Source organism: Choloepus didactylus, chromosome 13 (assembly GCF_015220235.1).
Source record: "Choloepus didactylus isolate mChoDid1 chromosome 13, mChoDid1.pri, whole genome shotgun sequence".
Taxonomy (NCBI): domain Eukaryota; kingdom Metazoa; phylum Chordata; class Mammalia; order Pilosa; family Megalonychidae; genus Choloepus; species Choloepus didactylus.
In genome coordinates, this window is record NC_051319.1 from 12984477 (window position 1) to 13002808 (window position 18332).

The 18332-nt window shown below is 41.6% G+C and overlaps 1 protein-coding gene and 1 long non-coding RNA gene across 6 annotated transcripts in view; one reads left to right on the forward strand and one right to left on the reverse strand.

The window, feature by feature from the left end:
• ZBED3 (zinc finger BED-type containing 3) overlaps positions 1-18332 on the reverse strand; it is a 57247-nt gene that overhangs the window by 29354 nt on the left and 9561 nt on the right. Inside the window, exons 2-4 of one of the 5 annotated variants that reach the window (XM_037802287.1) lie at positions 12616-12732; positions 12400-12502; positions 6342-11709 (exon numbers count right to left, since the gene is read on the reverse strand). In XM_037802287.1, coding sequence (XP_037658215.1) covers positions 10982-11695 — 714 coding nt within the window. In that variant the 5' untranslated portion in view covers positions 11696-11709; positions 12400-12502; positions 12616-12732 and the 3' untranslated portion in view covers positions 6342-10981. Of the gene's footprint in view, positions 1-1958; positions 2045-6341; positions 12503-12615; positions 13102-18332 lie in introns of those variants that run through there. The other 4 variants (XM_037802288.1, XM_037802289.1, XR_005211497.1 and 1 more) reach the window with 4 other exon arrangements.
• LOC119508583 lies at positions 1465-6934 on the forward strand. Its single transcript, XR_005211498.1, has 2 exons — positions 1465-2840; positions 6714-6934. It is a non-coding gene; the product is annotated as an uncharacterized LOC119508583 (long non-coding RNA).

Here is an 18332-nt window from a genome sequence, read left to right on the forward strand (position 1 = left end):
CTTACAGGGCAGGTCTCTTGTTAACAAATTCTCTCAGCATTTGCTTGTCTGTGAAAATTTTAAACTCTCTCTCACTTTGGTAGGAGATCTTTGCTGGAGTGACCTCTCGGCTCCTTTTGGAATCTCTCTGCCACTGAAGCTTATTTCATTTCCTTTCACATCCCCCTTTTGGTCAAGAAGATGTTCTCCATCCCACGATGCCAGGTCTGTATTCCTCCCCGGGAGTCATATTCCACGTTGCCAGGGAGATTCACTCCCTTGGGTGTCTGATCCCACGTAGCGGGGAGGGCAGTGATTTCACCTTTCAAGTTGGCTTAGGTAGAGAGAGAGGGCCACATCTGAGCAACAAAGAGGCATTCGGGAGGCGGCTCTTAGGCACAATTATAGGGAGGCCTAGCCTCTCCTTTGCAGCAACAGTCTTCCCAAGGGTAAATCCTGTGGTAGAGGGCTCAACCCATCAAACCACCAGTCCCCTATGTCTGTGGTCATGTTAGCAACCATCGAGGTGGGGTAGGCCAATACCCCTCTGCAGCCTTTTTGTTGTCCTTTATGTCTTTATCCAACCCTTTAAATTGTTTTGGACATTTGTATATACTACTTTGATTAATTGCTCCAAGTTCTGTGTTTCTTCTGGCTTTTTAATTTGGCCTTTTGGCTTTTCCATATCTTCTTGGACCTTCGTATGCTTTTTGATTTTCTGTTGACTTCAGGTCATTTGCTTATTTTGATAAGGTTATTTTGGGAGATGCAGGATTATTTGGACATTTATATAGAACTATTGCTTGCTGGAGAGCAGTTTCCATGTCTTCCCAGCATATGGCACTCCTGCGCCACCTCTTGCTCTCAAGCCTGCTTTTCCCTGACAGTGGCTGGGCAGTGTCCAAACCAAGTGGACAGAAGTTCTCCATATGCACTGGGGACTGCCAGCCCTGGGGGTGCCAGGTGGGCCCTGTGCATTTTGGCAGAGAGTCCACTTAAGGGCACAGTTGGTCTGGTGATTCCCAGGCCTTCAGGTGGACCACCCTCAGGCTGTGACCTGTGAATCTCACCCCTCCCAGCCCTCAGCCAGCTCAAAAGTGCCTTGCCTCCTAGTCGACCGCCAAGCTCGCTGCCTGCTGTGTACCAGTGAGCCTCTGAGGTTGGGGAGAGGCTCCTTGTGTTTCCATGTGGCACCCTCTTTAATCCCCTCTCTCCTGTGTACACTGCAGGCCTCTATGGAGGAAGAATAAATGCACCAAGTTTTTGTGTGTCGTCAGCACAGGTCCACTAGTTCCCGAGTTCCCTCACTGGAACTCCTGGCTTTGGGGCTGGGAAGGGTTATCTCCCCAGCTAATTGCTGAGAATGGTGCATGGGAGTGGCAAGCTCTTCCCTTCCATGTTCTTCGGCCAGTTTGCCACTACCAGTGGCGGTGGTAGTGCCAGCTGAATGAACTCACCCCATCCTTTCAGACGTAATTTCTCCACATATTCAACAGGTCTCCACTATATATTGTACAGGTCCTTCTCTGGCTGCTTGTACACTAGAACCTCTATCCTGGTAGTTTTCTGCCTTTTCTCTAGTTATTCCATGGGGGTTGGGAGGGGGAAGTTTGCTCTGCCTTTCTTATTCTGCCATTTTCACAGAAGTCAAGAATACATTATTAAAATACAAAAAGAAAGCCACATGAATCAGTTCAAACTGGAAATTGGTGTTGATGGGGAATATGTAAATTAAAAACTGGAAGATGCAAAGCAGATGCACTTGGGAAGGTTAGTGTGAACGGAGGCAAGCAATGTCTTCTGCCTACTAAAAATGACTTTTCAGCAATTCTTCCAGCACAAAGTTAGCTTTGTTCATCTACGTTGAAATGCCGTGGTATTTCATTACACTGAAAGCAGGAAACAGTTTGGGAGACAGAAGTGGGAATATTATTAAATATATTACACATGTGACAAAGTGTTACTTAACTTCCAATTACCAGTAGACTTCACAGGGCAGGAAGGTTGCCAGCTCATTCATTTGATCATTACTTTTCTTGACCAGAAAGGCCCAGGAGAATATATCCTAAAATAATAAAGATTTCATTAGCATTTAATGTTTTTTCCTTAAAGCCTTCATTTTAGTATTATGAAACAGATTTCAGAGAATATCTTAAGGTTTTCATAAAACGAAACATTTAATAGTATTTATGACTCTCAGTGCTACCTGAATTCATTTGCATCATAAACCCACTAAAATAGGCTTTAATCTCTAATGTGACCATAATGCTTTTACTTAACATAACAACACTATCAAGACCACTTTATAAGCCACACAAAAATAATTATCACTGCTTCTTTATAATCTCACTTTACTAGCCAGAAATGTTAATCTGGTTAATTATCTACCATATTCACCAGATTGGGCTTTGAATAATTGGCAGTGCTTTTCAAAAATCTAATTTATGCTGGAAAGATGAATATTTTCCAGGTAAAGGATGTTTTTAAGAATGTTTCAGAATCTCCGAGAACCACTCCAAAAGAGGAGTGCCGGAGATGTTTTACATATGTAAGCATTTTTGGAAAAACTGTACAGTCTTCCAAGGTGACTAAAGAAAAATGTGCCCAGATGAACAGGTTCTGATATATTTGCTTATAAGATGAATCTGATTACTTTGTTTTCCCAAGTCAGATTGCATTTTTTGACTAGAGCAGCTCAGATAGTAAATCAGGTATGAAATTATGTTTTGATAGAAAAATAGTTCTGTGAAGGACAATGATTTGGCAAACCTTTGTGGCTTTCATGCAGCTGCTCTCAGGAATCTGCCCAGGAAAGCTGCTCTTTCTGAGGAACTTGGGACTGATTTTGAGCCCCCACTCAGGTAAGAAAAATAGCGCAAAGCAGTATTTGTTTAGTTCGAACTACACTGTCAGAATTTGCCTAAATAATAATCCTTACATTAATCCTTAAGGCATGTATAATCCCCATTTTTCAGGTGAGGAAATCAGGTTTCAGAGCAGTTAATGTGGTTGCCCAAGTGGTTGGAAACTTAGATTTTTAATTCACATCTGACGCCAAAGGTTTGATCACTCCTCTCATACCACCTGCCTTTTTAGTTAACCAGATCCTAGTCAGCATACAAGTTTTCAAATGTTCTCAGAACTGTGGAGGCCTCTGATTTTACACACACACACACACACACACACACACATCCCCCGCCGAAGGCATCCTTCAAATCCACCTTTCCAGGTCCTTGGGATTAGATTTGAGCTCCCACCTAGGGATCTATCTTTGAGTAAAGTCCATGAGTGCTCCCTGCACTTGGCAAAGAGACTAAGATACAAAAAGGGATAAATTAGTGCTGATTTCTGAGGCAAAGCACATCCTTTCCTCTAACTCTGGGCCAGGCAGTATAATGCTGTGATAGGCAGAATAATGCACACACACACACACACACACACACACACCAAAGCTGTGATAGGCAGAATAATGCGCGCGCACACACACACACACACACACGCACACACACACCAAAGATGTCTACTCAATCCCTGGAATTTGGGAATATGCTGTTACATGTCAGTGGGGAATTAAGGTTACTGATCAGCTGACCTTAAGGGGAAGGTCCATTAAATGTGAAAAAGAGAGGCAAAGTGTGTCAGAGTGATACATTGGGAAAAAGACTAGATGGGCCGTCACTGGTTTTGAAGATAGAAGGGGGTCACAAACCAAAGAAAGTGGGCAGCCCCTAGCAGTTGGAAAAGGTGGAAAACAGATTCTTCCCTAGAGCCTGCAGAAAAGAACATAGCCCTACCAATACCTTGAGATCCATCTTGGACTTCTAGCCTCCAGAACTGTAAGAAAATAAGTGTGTAATTGTTCTAGGCCACTAAGTTTGTATTTGTTGGGGCAGCAATAGGAACCTAATACAAAGGCCAACCTCACTTCTCCTGGGAAAGCTGACTGGCCTACCCCAATCCCACAGATAGCGGGCAGTGAGTAACCAACATCAACCCACAAGTGTCAGGAAAGCACTCAGACCAAGATACAGGGGTCCTGGCACTGCTGAAGAAGTGGGCTAGAAAACAGGCCTGAAGGAAGTGCAACTGTTTGGCCACAGATGTGTATGGGATCCATGGATTGTGCTCCAGGCACCAATGTGCTACTTACTAGCTGTGTGGTCTCCAGCAGGTCACTTAATTTTTGAAGTTCAGCCTCTTTGTAAAACATGGAAAATTGTACCTACCCTGCCTGCTAACAAAGGTGTTGTCAGGACAGAAAGGAGTGTAGTATAGGAGCCCATGCTGATGCCACTCAACATTTTCAGTTTTAGGGAGTGAACCTGATAGATTTATTACCTTGAATACTGTTTAAAGAGAGGTTTGACATACTATTGTTTTTAATAATAAGCCTATGTATGACTTTCAACATTTTCTTCTAAACCTGCAGTTAAACAGAGCAGTTCATTAAATAAAATGGCAATGTTTGTACTGTATTTAGTGTATCATAGCATTTTAGAGCCAAAGAGGACCTTATTAACAATCACGTCATCCATTTTACAAAGAAGCAGATTCAAATTGTTGAAAGGTAGGAAGTTCAGAACTTTAGAAATACAATTCCCTGAAGAGTCCACAGCAGCCACAACCTAAAACAAAACAAAACAAAAAACACCAGTGTGCCAGTTTGGATATGTTATGCCCCCCAGAAAGAGCCATGATCTTTTAACCCAGTCTTGTTGGGTGGAAGCTTTTGATTGAATGTTTCCATGGAGATGTGACTCACCTAACTGTGGGTAATGCCACTGATTAGATTATTTCCACAGAGGTGCTCCCTGCCCATTCAGTGTGGGTCTTAATTAAATTAGTGGAGTCCTATAAGAGCTCACAGACAGGAGCTTCGTTCTGCAGCTGAAAGAGACTTTCAGAGAGATGCTTAGGAGCTGATGCTTAGAGATACTCGGAGACACCTGAAGATGCTACTCCAGAGTTTGCTCTGGAGAAGCTGAGAGAGACAAGCCCAGAGACATTTTGGAGAAAGCTATTTTGGAACCAGAACCCAGGAGCAAGGGAAAGCAGATGCCAGCCATGTGCCTTCCCAGCTGACAGGTGTTCTGGACACCATCAGCCATTCTTCGGTGAAGGTATCCTATTGTTGATACCTTAGTATGGACACTTTTATGGCCTTAGGACTATAAATTTGTAACTTAATAAATCCCCTTTATAAAAACCAATCCATTTCTGGTATTTTCATAATGACAGCATTAGCAAACCAGAACAACCACTATTTATGAATCCCTTCTGAGACACTAAAGACATGAACAGCTATTTGAAGTGGAAAGTCAGCCAAACCAAACCAAACTCCTGCCTTCTCCAGCCTGCAAGATGAAAACTTCGATGCTTAAAGAGCCCTGGCCATTTCGAGTTTGGTTGGCATTAGCCTGATTTTTCCACACCCCCTTCTCCATGCCAAGTTTCAACCTAAAAAAGTAAAATTACTTTACTTCCTGGCAGGAGTTAAGTTCCAGGGTGCAGTGTATATCTCAGTTCTAGCCCTTTACCTTACCATTGCACGTGTCACTCTCAAAGGCAGCATCAAGGTGGTGCTTTCGGCAAGACACTCAAATAACTAAGGGAATACCTGTGATGTAGGCTGGCTGTGTGTCTTAGTTTGCCAGGGCTGCTGTAACAAATCCCACAGACTGGTTGGCTTAAACAATAGGAATATTTTGTCTTGCAGTTTTGAAGGTTGAAAGTCCAAAGTCAAGGTGTCAGCAGGCCATGCTTTTTCCAGTCTATAGCACTCTTCGTGGTGCCTTGCCAACAATCCATAACTCAGTCTCTGCCTTTGTCACATGGCCATCTGTCTCCTGTCTTCTCCTCATTCCTACAACTGTGTCCATTTATAAGGATTAACATCTGCTTTTATTCAGTTTGGCCTCACCTTAATAGGATCTTCAAAGGTTCACAAATAGGATCAAAAAGGTTCACCTATTTGAAAGGTTACAAATAGGTTCACATCCATAGGATTGGATTTAGGACTTGAACATGTCTTTGTGGGGGACACAATTCAGTCCGTAACAGTATGTCACCATCACCAATTGGCAGTGACCACTCTGTGAGCAGACTATACCATAGCCAGAGGGGCGAGTTCAATCCCATGAACCCACCTCTGCACTCTCATGTAACATCAGGATGCCTAGGTAATGACAGGGTGCCACCTTATCAGGTTGGTCCTGATAAGACCTTGTGCTTTGGCAGGTGTAGAAGCAGAAGCCCTCAAGGCCAAATAAAAAGAGGCTGTAGTCAGGTGACCTGCTGTAGCCACTGTTTCTGAGATCTTGGACAGATCACTCTCTGGAACTCAAGTTTCATCTTTCAAATGATGGGATTAGCCAGACAAGGGCCTTTCTGAAAGTGGGAATTACATTTGTCCTTGTGTTGGACGCTTTATTTATTTTAACTAAGTAAGCTGAATGCATATAGTGAGGATTTTTTATTTGCAAAATGTAAATAATTTTTATTATAAAAGTAATTCATGCTTGGTATAAAAAATTACAATGTAGAAGTGTGTAAAGCAGAAAGTAAAATCTCTTTCCTTGGCCCTGTGATGGTTGGGTTCATGTATCAACTTGGCCAGGTGATGGTGTCCAGTTGTTTGGTTAAGTAAGCACTGGCCTGATTTGTTACTGTGAGAATATTGCATGGACTTAAATCATCAGTAAGTTGATTACATGTATGGCTGATTATATCTACAGTCAACTGAGGAGATTGCCTTCAACACTGAGAGAAGTTCATCCAATCAGCAGTCAGAAGAGAGACTTTCCATATCTACTTTAGCCAACCAACTTCTCCTGGGGAATCCATTTAAAACCTTCATTAGAGTTCCCAGCTTGCAGCCTGCCCTATGGAATTTGGACCTGTGCACCCCCACAGTCACACGAGACAATTTTTGTAAAAATATAATATTTACATAATATTTACTCCTCTCGGTTTTATTTCCCTAGAAAATCCTAATATAGCCCCCACAATCATCACTCTCAGGCTAATTGCTCTCTGCTCCCTGAAAAGGTTATTCATGATCCCAGCAGCCATCTTTCCTGAGGGAGTAGTTAAAATTGTAAATCTTTGCTTTATTTTGATGCTTGTAACAACTGTTAAAATAGAAGAGTATCATTTGTAGGGTTTTTTCCCCTCTATATAAAGTCCATATCCAGATTTTATAGCCCAATTTAAAAACCCTCATGCAAAAGTTAACTTCAAATATTTAAGAGAAATAACTTATACTATGATTAGAATAATGTAAAGGTTGCAAAAGAAAAAAGAAGAAAACATTAAAATGTTAATAGCAGTTTTATCAAAGTGACAGGACAGGACTTTGGGGGATTGTGTTTCCTGCTGTTTTTCCAAATTGAGGCAATACATTTAGGTCACCTATAAAATGAACAAAATAAGTTTTACAAAAGAGAAATAACACTTTTGATAATGACATGCTAAGGTAGTTGGCTGAATGGAAACAAGACAGCCTATAACTGACACTTTAAAATCTTTATTGACTAAACAGCTTTAAAAAATTATTACTGCTATTTCCTTTTTAGTCTATTTTTGTGTGTGTGTTAAGAATATTACTCCAAGAATGAAAGCAAAATGAAGAATAGCATTAATAATTATGGAAAAAATCAGCTTGTAAAAATCTTAAACACATGGAGTCTTTTTAACACCTGAAATATGCACTGAGCATCTATTATAGGCGAGGTATTGTAGCTCCATCCTTACACCCAAAGGTTGCATGGTCTGGCAGCAGAGGTAAGACAAGAACCATACGCTAGATGGCCTGTTCTAAAGGTTCTGAATTACAAAATGCCATGAGAGTTCAGAGAATTAAGGAATTACCTCTGAATGAGGAGTAATCAAGGAATGCTTCATTTATCCAGATGAATGGAGCTTGGTTTTAAAACATGGGTGGGAGTTTTGGTGCTCAGACACTGAAGGGGACTCTCTGAGTGGAGGGAAGAAAAACAGAGGCATAAAGGTGCCTAGAGTAAGGCACACCAGGAAGAACACAGGGTCCAATTCAGCTGAGCCATACAGTGTAAGTTGGGGAGAGGACAGTTAAAACTGATGTTAGGGTGAGAGGGCTTGAACATCAGACTGCTGAAATGTTCAAAGCCGAAGACTGCACCCTATCGTAAGTGGGTGATGGGTGATCCTAGAGTTTTTGAGCAGGAAAGTGACATAATCAGCATTGGCTTAGGGTGATTCCTTTGGCCAAGATGTGTGTTGGGTGGGCCAGTGGGGGAAGACAAGAATGGGAGTATCAACCCCAGATGAATGATAATTGGGGCCAGAACTTGGCAGGGGGTATCAGAAGGAAGACAGCAGTGTTTTGTCAAAATATACTCAGTAGAGCAGGGATCACAGATTCAGGGTGGGGTTCCAATCTCACTCTGCCACTTAGCAGCTGTGTGACTGTGAAACATTGCTTAACTCCTTCAAGCTTTTCATCTACAAAATGGGTAGAGTAGCACCTATGTCATGGGGTTGCAGCATGGCATACAATACTGACCTTCAGCATTTGAACACAGTGCTGGCACATGGAGAACGCTCAGAAAATAATGTCCTGATGGTACTAACTGGCATTGGAGTTAGGAAGGAAACATTGTCAGCTTTAGTGACTACGTCACAGGGAAGCAGAGCTCTCAGGAGGCAGTATACTACAGTAGTCAGCATGGCTTCTGGAGGCAGAATGATTAGATTTGGATCCACTCTACTACTTACTTGCTGTGAGTCTGTATAAGCTACTTAGCCCCTCTCTATCCTTAAATGTGAGTTGGGTGTATTAGTACCTTCCCATGAAGCTGCTGGGAGAATAAAGTGAGATCATCCATGTCAAGTGTATAGGACATGCTTGGTACATTTTAAGTGCCCAATAAATATTAGTTATTAGGGGAGGGGTGGAGATGGGAAGTTGAATAAACTTGCCCCTTCCATTTGTAGTGGCAGGATATGCAGGTAGAAGCAGCAGAGAATTGGATATGAAGGACTGGACCTGAGGAGAACATACAAAGCTAGAGATCTAAGAGTCACTGACATAGAAGTGATTATTGCAGTTCTGTAAGTAGGTGAGTCAAGAGTGTAGAAAGAAGCCTGAAGAAACAATCAGACAAACCCAGAATACAGGACATTCTATGAGACAGCTGGCCTGGGCTCTTTAAAACAGTGTCATGGAAAAAAAACATAGTAAGGGGTCTGTGCTAGAGAGACAATTCATAACCAAGAGTATGAAGCTTGGTTAGACCACTTTTAAAGAAACTAAAAACAAAACCAAAAACAACCAAAAGACAGTCTTGGGACAACTGGAGAATTTTTGTCAATACTCTATATTATAGGCTATTAGAGAATTATTGTTTATATTTTTAGGTGTAATTGTACTAGAATTATATAGAATAATGTCTTCATTCTTAGCAGATACATGCTGAAATAATACTTAGGGGTATATGAAAAAAATATATGCATGTACCTATGGGGTGGAAGGAAAAGTAAATAATGGCAAAATGTTTAGTCTAGGTGAAGAGTATATATGGATATTCATTTACTAGCCTTTCAGCTTTTCTTAGATTCTGGTTATTTTTCAATACAAAAAAAAAAAAAAAACTGGAGAAATGGAGCCTGAGATAAAGACTGAGAATGAGTCTCTACCAGGAAAAGGAAGTCTTTGGAGGAAAAGGAAATTCCTCCTACCAGTGGAGGAATTTCAAGATGGGAGAGATTCAGCAGAAGGAAGGATGAAAATAAAGCATCATATTCAGTGACTGGGAGAGTGTAGTGGCTTCTTTAGAGTCCACTATAGTGTGGAAACCTGATCACAAAGTAAAGGAGTAAGTAGAATGGGGAGGCAGGGAGGACTACTCGACCCTTAGATGATGTTCAGTTGGAAGCATCCAGGCAGGGAGAGTCTTTTCAGTACGCTGAGCATTGCTGAACAAGAGTCTGGAGAAAGGGAATGATACAGAGGAAAGGAGGAAAAACTAATGGAGTAAAAACTCAATAAAGGTGGAAGAAGAATGAAATGAAAACATGAGAGGAAGAGATGGCCTTGGATGGGAGGGATGCCTTCTCCTTTTGCCCAGGTGAGGATTGTGAAGACACATGGGGAAGGAACTGCTCCTCCTAGCAACAAGGGGGTGAAGTCTTACGTTGCTAGTAAGGGGACAGATGTGAAGCAGCAAATGGGCAGAAATTTAAAACAGCTGCCATAAGGTCTGATTGGGGAAACAGGATGGCTGAGGTGAGATAGGGTGAACCTACTACTGGTTGGGCAACTTGGGGGTTGGGAGGTGTGGAGGCAAGTAAAAAGAGGGGTTCTCCAGGACTGCTCTGGGAGAGCAAGAAGGGAACAAGGGACTGGAGATGATGAAAAATAAAGGGCAGTCATGGAAACCAACAGTCCCCTTTTCAGAACTCGATGATGGGCAAAGATTATGCAACAGGAAATGAGAAAAACTTTTTTTTTTGGAGTAAGGTCCCAGACCCAAGCTTTATCCTCATTTCTAAGCACCTTCCATCCTGGGTTGACCTGGCTGGTGTGTAGGCACATGTGTGATAATAGTGTAACATGTAAAGAAGTTTCTGTCTTCTAAGTCACCCAGTACAAGGTTCTGGGCCTTGAGTGGCCATGGGCTGGGATAATCAGGTTCTTCAGGGCTGCTGGAGTTATTATTCCCAAAGTCTTCCCCTGCATGCAGCTCTACTCTTTACATGTAAATGCCAACACCCAAGGAGGCCACTGGGGATTATGCTCCTCAATAACCACAGGTGACCACAGAGAAGAAGTGATTTTGGCGTCTTATGTTTTCCCGGAGTGCTTCTCAAACTTAAGCAAGCATCAACACCCCCTGGCGAGCCCCACATCTGGAGATGCTGATTAAGTAGGGCTGCGGCAGAGCCTGAAATGCTGCTTCAAAGATGTCGGTGTGCAACCACGGTTTGGGTAGCGCTGTTGCCAGTGGTGGAAGTTACCAGAACTCTACAGGAGGACCTTCGTTATTATGTAGCCGTCCCTCTCCCCAGCCTGTTCCTCTTTCAGTGGCATCTGCAGCGGGACTGCGGACAAGCCCAAAGCGCTTTCCCGGCGGCTCACTTCCCGCAGCCGTGCCTGCAGCCCGTCCCTCTCGGCCTGCAGCTCCCGCCGCGCCTGGGCCACAGCGCGCTCCTCCTCATGCACGGCCCTCCGCCTCCGCTCCAGGGCGCGCTCGCCCTGCTCCACCGCAGCTTCGCGCCGCTCCAGCTCCCGCTCCCGCCGGCTGGCGCGGAAGGCCAGCGCACCCATCTGCTCCAGCAGGAGCGCCCAGTCGCCCTCGGCGGCCGCGGCGGGGGCAGTGGGGACAGCGGGCGGCGGCGGCGGCAGGCAGGAGGCAGAGGGCGGCTCGCGGCGGGCGCTGCTCTTCTCCAGCTCCCGCCGGTGCGCGCTCTTCAAGTGCTTCCACAGCGATAGGGTCCCCGCATGGAAGCCAGGGCCGCGGCTCACCTGCTCCCCGCACAACCGGCAGGTGGCCCAGTGGCCCGTGGGGTGCCCGGGACGCGCTGGGGCCAGGTGAAAGTATCCCCAGGCCTCGGAGGATGGTGCCCCCAGGCGGCCGGGAGCCGCCGGCACGAGGTCCGGATACAGGCCGCCCTGCGCTGCAGCGTTCTCCAGCCCGTGAGTCTCCTCCATGCTCACCACCGGCTCTTCACACCTCATTCTTTCTGCAGCGTCTTCATACGGAGGGGGAAAAGGGAAAAATGTATTTATACACGGTCAAATTCAATGACTATAGTTAGCCTACGAAGAAACCATGCCTCCCTTTTATTATAGGTAAAAATCCTATGGTTTGGGTAGATCATCCGGTTTCCAATATTCAGTGTTATTACGTATTGATTTCTTAGAAAAAAAAATTAAAAATGTTTAACTCTTCTTTCCTTATACTAGGAATTCTCTTCTACATCAAATGGGTCCCCACCTAACATGTACTTACACTAAAAATGGGAAGCTAAGCTCCTAGAATGGAAAGGACTAGCTAAATAAGTACTGTATCTGTATAGTAGTTTTAACCGGTCTCCTTGGCTCTCTTAAAGAAAAAAATGTCTATTTTTTTCTCCTTATAATAAGAGCAAGATTCCTTTTCGTATTTTTTCTCCGGGTGTTTTGGTGAAAACTTTGGAAACGCGCAAGAAACAATGTTGGGAGTGAAAAATTTGTCTCTTAAAGTTTAGGGGCTGAAGGGCCAATGGTGAACAGCTTTAAAGAAGGTACAATGACAGTGCTTCCTTCAAGACGAAACTATCTCGTTTATGATTATAAAACAATGTGCCTATGAGAAAGCTGGCAGTACTAAAAGTATTAAAAGTGTTCAAAATTTATGCAAATTTGGAAAATAACATGCAAGCGGCTTTCTAAATTTTTACCTTTAAATTAGATGGCAGGCCATATTCCAAGGGCTGCACTGACTCAGGGCTTCCAACCAACCAAGCTTACTGTGTAGAGACACTGCATTATCTCTCCTGAGCTCTGAAAAACCATCAGCAGGGTTAGGAGTAAATTGAGAGGACAGGCAGTGAGAAGCAGCCCAGTAAAAGAAATTCAATTAAGCAGCCTTAAAGATAAATATTAGATATACTGACTAGCGCCATGATCCTCTTGTGTTCTTTTTTTTCTGAGCCTATTACAGGTGCCGGAGTCATAAAATAAAATTAGTTTCCTTTACAGCTCATCCCAACTAAATGGCTCCCTCTATATATCTGCAAGATAAAAAATTTGGTCAATACTTTTAATTAAGAAAGAAATATAAAGAAAAGTAATAGCTTATCGCCTTCTCCAACAAAAGATCCGTGTTAAAGGGACCCAAATGCAATGCATTGACTATCATTCTAAAGTCTTTTCTATCAGGAAAACAATTCACCACTGCAATAATCTATCAAAGAGGGGATAAGAAAAGGTGAAGTTTATTCTTTAGAAAATAAATCCACAAAAGACCAAATATGTGACTCTAAACAAATTTTTTTTTAATCATCATTTTATTGAGATATATTCACATACCATGCAGTCATACAAAACAAATTGTACTTTCGATTGTTTACAGTACCATTACATAGTTGTACATTCATCACCTAAATCAATCCCTGACACCTTCATTAGCACACACACAAAAATAACAAGAATAATAATTAGAGTGAAAAAGAGCAATTGAAGTAAAAAAGAACACTGGGTACCTTTGTCTGTTTGTTTCCTTCCCCTACTTTTCTACACATCCATCCATAAACTAGACAAAGTGGAGTTTGGTCCTTATGGCTTTCCCAATCCCACTGTCACCCCTCATAAGCTACATTTTTATACAACTGTCTTCGAGATTCATGGGTTCTGGGTTGTAGTTTAATAGTTTCAGGTATCCACCACCAGCTACCCCAATTCTTTAGAACATAAAAAAGGTTGTCTAAAGTGTGCGTAAGAGTGCCCACCAGAGTGACCTCTCGGCTCCTTTTGGAATCTCTCTGCCACTGAAGCTTATTTCATTTCCTTTCACATCCCCCTTTTGGTCAAGAAGATGTTCTCCATCCCACGATGCCGGGTCTACATTCCTCCCCGGGAGTCATATTCCACGTTGCCAGGGAGATTCACTTCCCTGGGTGTCTGATCCCACGTAGGGGGGAGGGCAGTGATTTCACCTTTCAAGTTGGCTTAGCCAGAGAGAGAGGGCCACATCTGAGCAACAAAGAGGCATTCAGGAGGAGACTCTTAGGCACAAATACAGGGAGGCCTAGCCTCTCCTTTGCAGCAACCGTCTTCCCAAGGGTAAAACTTATGGTAGAGGGCTCAACCCATCAAACCACCAGTCCCCTATGTCTGTGGTCATGTTAGCAACCATGGAGGTGGGGTAGGCGAATACCCCTGCATTCTCCACCGGCTCCTCAAGGGGGCACTACATCTTTTTTTTTTTTTTTCCTTGTTTGTCTTTTTTCTTTTCTTTTTTTTTTTTTTAACTTTCCCTTCTTTTTTAAATCAACTGTATGAAAAAAAAAGTTAAAAAGAAAACAAACATACAATAAAAGAACATTTCAAAGAGACCATAACAAGGGAGTAAGAAAAAGACAACTAACCTAAGATAACTGCTTAACTTCCAACATGTTCCTACTTTACCCCAAGAAAGTTACATAATATAGCAACATTTCAGTGAACTTGTTCCTACTACATCCATCAGAAATTAACAGACCATAGTCATTTCTGGGCATCCCCAGAACGTTAAATAGCTTATCTGTTCTTCTTGGATTATTGTTCCCCCTTCCTTAATTGCTCTCTACTGCTAGTTCCCCTACATTCTACATTATAAACCATTTGTTTTACATTTTTCAAAGTTCACATTAGTGGTAGCATATAATATTTCTCTTTTTGTGCCTGGCTTATTTCGCTCAGCATTATGTCTTCAAGGTTCATCCATGTTGTCATATGTTTCACCAGATCGTTCCTTCTTACTGCCGCGTAGTATTCCATCGTGTGTATATACCACATTTTATTTATCCACTCATCTGTTGAAGGACATTTGGGTTGTTTCCATCTCTTGGCAATTGTGAATAATGCTGCTATGAACATTGGCGAGCAGATATCTGTTCGTGTCACTGCTTTCCGATCTTCCGGGTATATACCGAGAAGTGCAATCGCTGGAACGAATGGTAGCTCTATCTCTAGTTTTCTAAGGAACTGCCAGACTGACTTCCAGAGTGGCTGAACCATTATACAGTCCCACCAACAATGAATAAGAGTTCCAATTTCTCCACATCCCCTCCAGCATTTGTAGTTTCCTGTTTGTTTAATGGCAGCCATTCTAACCGGTGTTAGATGGTATCTCATTGTGGTCTTAATTTGCATCTCTCTAATAGCTAGTGAAGCTGAACATTTTTTCATGTGTTTCTTGGCCATTTGTATTTCCTCTTCAGAGAACTGTCTTTTCATATCTTTTGCCCATTTTATAATTGGGCTGTCTGTACTATTGTCATTGAGTTGTAGGATTTCTTTGTATATGCAAGATATCAGTCTTTTGTCAGATACATGGTTTCCAAAAATTTTTTCCCATTGAGTTGGCTGCCTCTTTACCTTTTTGAGAAATTCCTTTGAGGTGCAGAAACTTCTAAGCTTGAGGAGTTCCCATTTATCTATTTTCTCTTTTGTTGCTTGTGCTTTGGGTGTAAAGTCTAGGAAGTGGCCTCCTAATACAAGGTCTTGAAGATGTTTTCCTACATTATCTTCTAGGAGTTTAATGGTACTTTCTTTTATATTGAGATCTTTGGTCCATTTTGAGTTAATTTTTGTGTAGGGGGTGAGGTAGGGGTCCTCTTTCATTCTTTTGGATATGGATATCCAACTCTCCCAGCCCCATTTGTTGAAAAGACCATTATGGCTCAGTTCGGTGACTTTGGGGGCCTTATCAAAGATCAGTCGGCCATAGATCTGAGGGTCTATCTCTGAATTCTCAATTCGATTCCATTGATCTATATGTCTATCTTTGTGCCAGTACCATGCTGTTTTGGCAACTGTGGCTTTATAATAAGCTTCAAAGTCAGGGAGTGTAAGTCCTCCCACTTCGTTTTTCTTTTTTAGAGTGTCTTTAGCAATTCGAGGCATCTTCCCTTTCCAAATAAATTTGATAACTAGCTTTTCCAAGTCTGCAAAGTAGGTTGTTGGAATTTTGATTGGGATTGCATTGAATCTGTAGATGAGTTTGGGTAGAATTGACATCTTAATGACATTTAGCCTTCCTATCCATGAACATGGAATATTTTTCCATCTTTTAAGGTCCCCTTCTATTTCTTTTAGTAGAGTTATGTAGTTTTCTTTGTATAGGTCTTTTACATCTTTGGTTAAGTTGATTCCTAGGTACTTGATTTTTTAGTTGCTATTGAAAATGGTATCTTTTTCTTGAGTGTCTCTTCAGTTTGTTCATTTCTAGCATATAGAAACATTACTGACTTATGTGCATTAATCTTGTATCCCGCTACTTTGCTAAATTTGTTTATTAGCTCTAGTAGGTGTATCGTTGATTTCTCAGGGTTTTCTAGATATAAGATCATATCATCTGCAAACAATGACAGTTTTACTTCTTCTTTTCCAATTTGGATGCCTTTTATTTCTTTGTCTTGCCGGATTGCCCTGGCTAGCACTTCCAGCACAATGTTGAATAACAGTGGTGACAGCGGGCATCCTTGTCTTGTTCCTGATCTTAGAGGGAAGGCTTTCAGTCTCTCACCATTGAGTACTATGCTGGCTGTGGGTTTTTCATATATGCTCTTTATCATGTTGAGGAAGTTTCCTTCAATTCCTACCTTTTGAAGTGTTTTTATCAAAAAGGGATGTTGGATTTTGTCAAATGCTTTTTCAGCATCTATTGAGCTGATCAATTGATTTTTCCCTTTCGAGTTTTTAATGTGTTGTAATACATTGATTGTTTTTCTTATGTTGAACCATCCTTGCATGCCTGGAATGAACCCCACTTGGTCATGGTGTATGATTTTTTTAATGTGTCTTTGGATTCGATTTGCAAGTATTTTGTTGAGGATTTTTGCATCTATATTCATTAGGGAGATTGGCCGGTAGTTTTCCTTTTTTGTAGCATCTTTGCCTGGTTTTGGTATTAGATTGATGTTAGCTTCATAAAATGAGTTAGGTAGTGTTCCATTTTTTTCAATGTTTTGAAAGAGTTTGAGTAAGATTGGTGTCAGTTCTTTCTGGAAAGTTTGGTAGAATTCCCCTGTGAAGCCATCTGGCCCTGGGCATTTATTTGTGGGAAGATTTTTGATGACTGATTGGATCTCTTTGCTTGTGATGGGTTGGTTGAGGTCTTCTGTTTCTTCTCTGGTCAGTCTAGGTTGTTCATATGTTTCCAGGAAATTGTCCATTTCTTGTACATTATCCAGTTTGTTGCCATACAGTTGTTCATAATATCCTTTTATAATTTTTTTAATTTCTTCAGGATCTGCAGTTATGTCACCTTTTTCATTCATTATTTTGTTTATATGGGTCTTCTCTCGTTTTGATTTTGTCAGTCTAGCTAGGGGCTTGTCAATCTTGTTGATCTTCTCAAAGAACCAACTTTTGGTGATATTTATCCTCTCTATTGTTTTTTTGTTCTCTATGTCATTTATTTCTGCTTTAATCCTTGTGATTTCTTTTCTTGTACTTGGTTTAGGATTGGTTTGCTGTTCATTTCCTAGCTTCTTCAGTTGATCCATTAGTTCTTTGATTTTGGCTCTTTCTTCCTTTTTAATATATGCGTTTAGTGCTATAAATTTCCCCCTTAGCACTGCTTTTGCTGCATCCCATAGGTTTTGGTATGTTGTGTTCTCATTTTCATTCGTCTCTATATATTTAGCAATTTCTCTTGCTATTTCTTCTTTAACCCACTGATTGTTTAGGAGTGTGTTGTTTAACCTCCAGGTATTTGTGAATTTTCTAAGTCTCTGATGGTTATTGACTTCTAATTGTATTCCATTGTGGTCAGAGAATGTGCTTTGAATAATTTCAATCTTTTTAAATTTATTGAGGCTTGTTTTATGTGCCAGCATATGATCTATTCTGGAGAAAGTTCCATGAGCACTAGAAAAGTATGTGTGTCCTGGTGATTTGGGATGTAATGTCCTGTATATGTCTGTTAAATCTAATTCATTTATCAGATTGTTTAGGTTTTCAGTTTCCTTGTTGGTCTTCTGTCTGGTTGATCTATCTATAGGAGAGAGTGATGTGTTGAAGTCTCCCACAATTATTCTGGAAGCATCAATTGCTTCCTTTAGTTTTGCCAGTGTTTCTCTCATGTATTTTGTGGCACCTTGATTGGGTGCATAGACATTTACGATTGTTATTTCTTCTTGCTGAATTGCCCCTTTTATTAGTATGTAGTGGCCTTCTTTGTCTCTCAAAACATCCCTGCATTTGAAGTCTATTTTATCTGAGATTAATATTGCTACACCTGCTTTCTTTTGGCTGTAGCTTGCATGAAATATTTTCTTCCATCCTTTCACTTTCAGTTTCTTTGTGTCCCTGTGTCTAAGATGAGTCTCTTGTATGCAACATATTGATGGTTCATTTTTTTTGATCCATTCTGCGAATCTATATCTTTTAATTGGGGAGTTTAATCCATTTACATTCAACGTTAAAACCGTGAAGGCATTTCTTGAATCGGCCATCTTATCCTTTGGATTATGTTTGCCATATTTTTCCCTCTCTCTATTAATATCCTGTATTGTACCCATACCGAATCTCTTTAGTACTGAACCTTTCTCCAAGTCTCTCTGTCCTGTCTTTGTTTCTCTGTCTGTAGGGCTCCCTTGAGTATCTCCAGTAGGGCAGGTCTCTT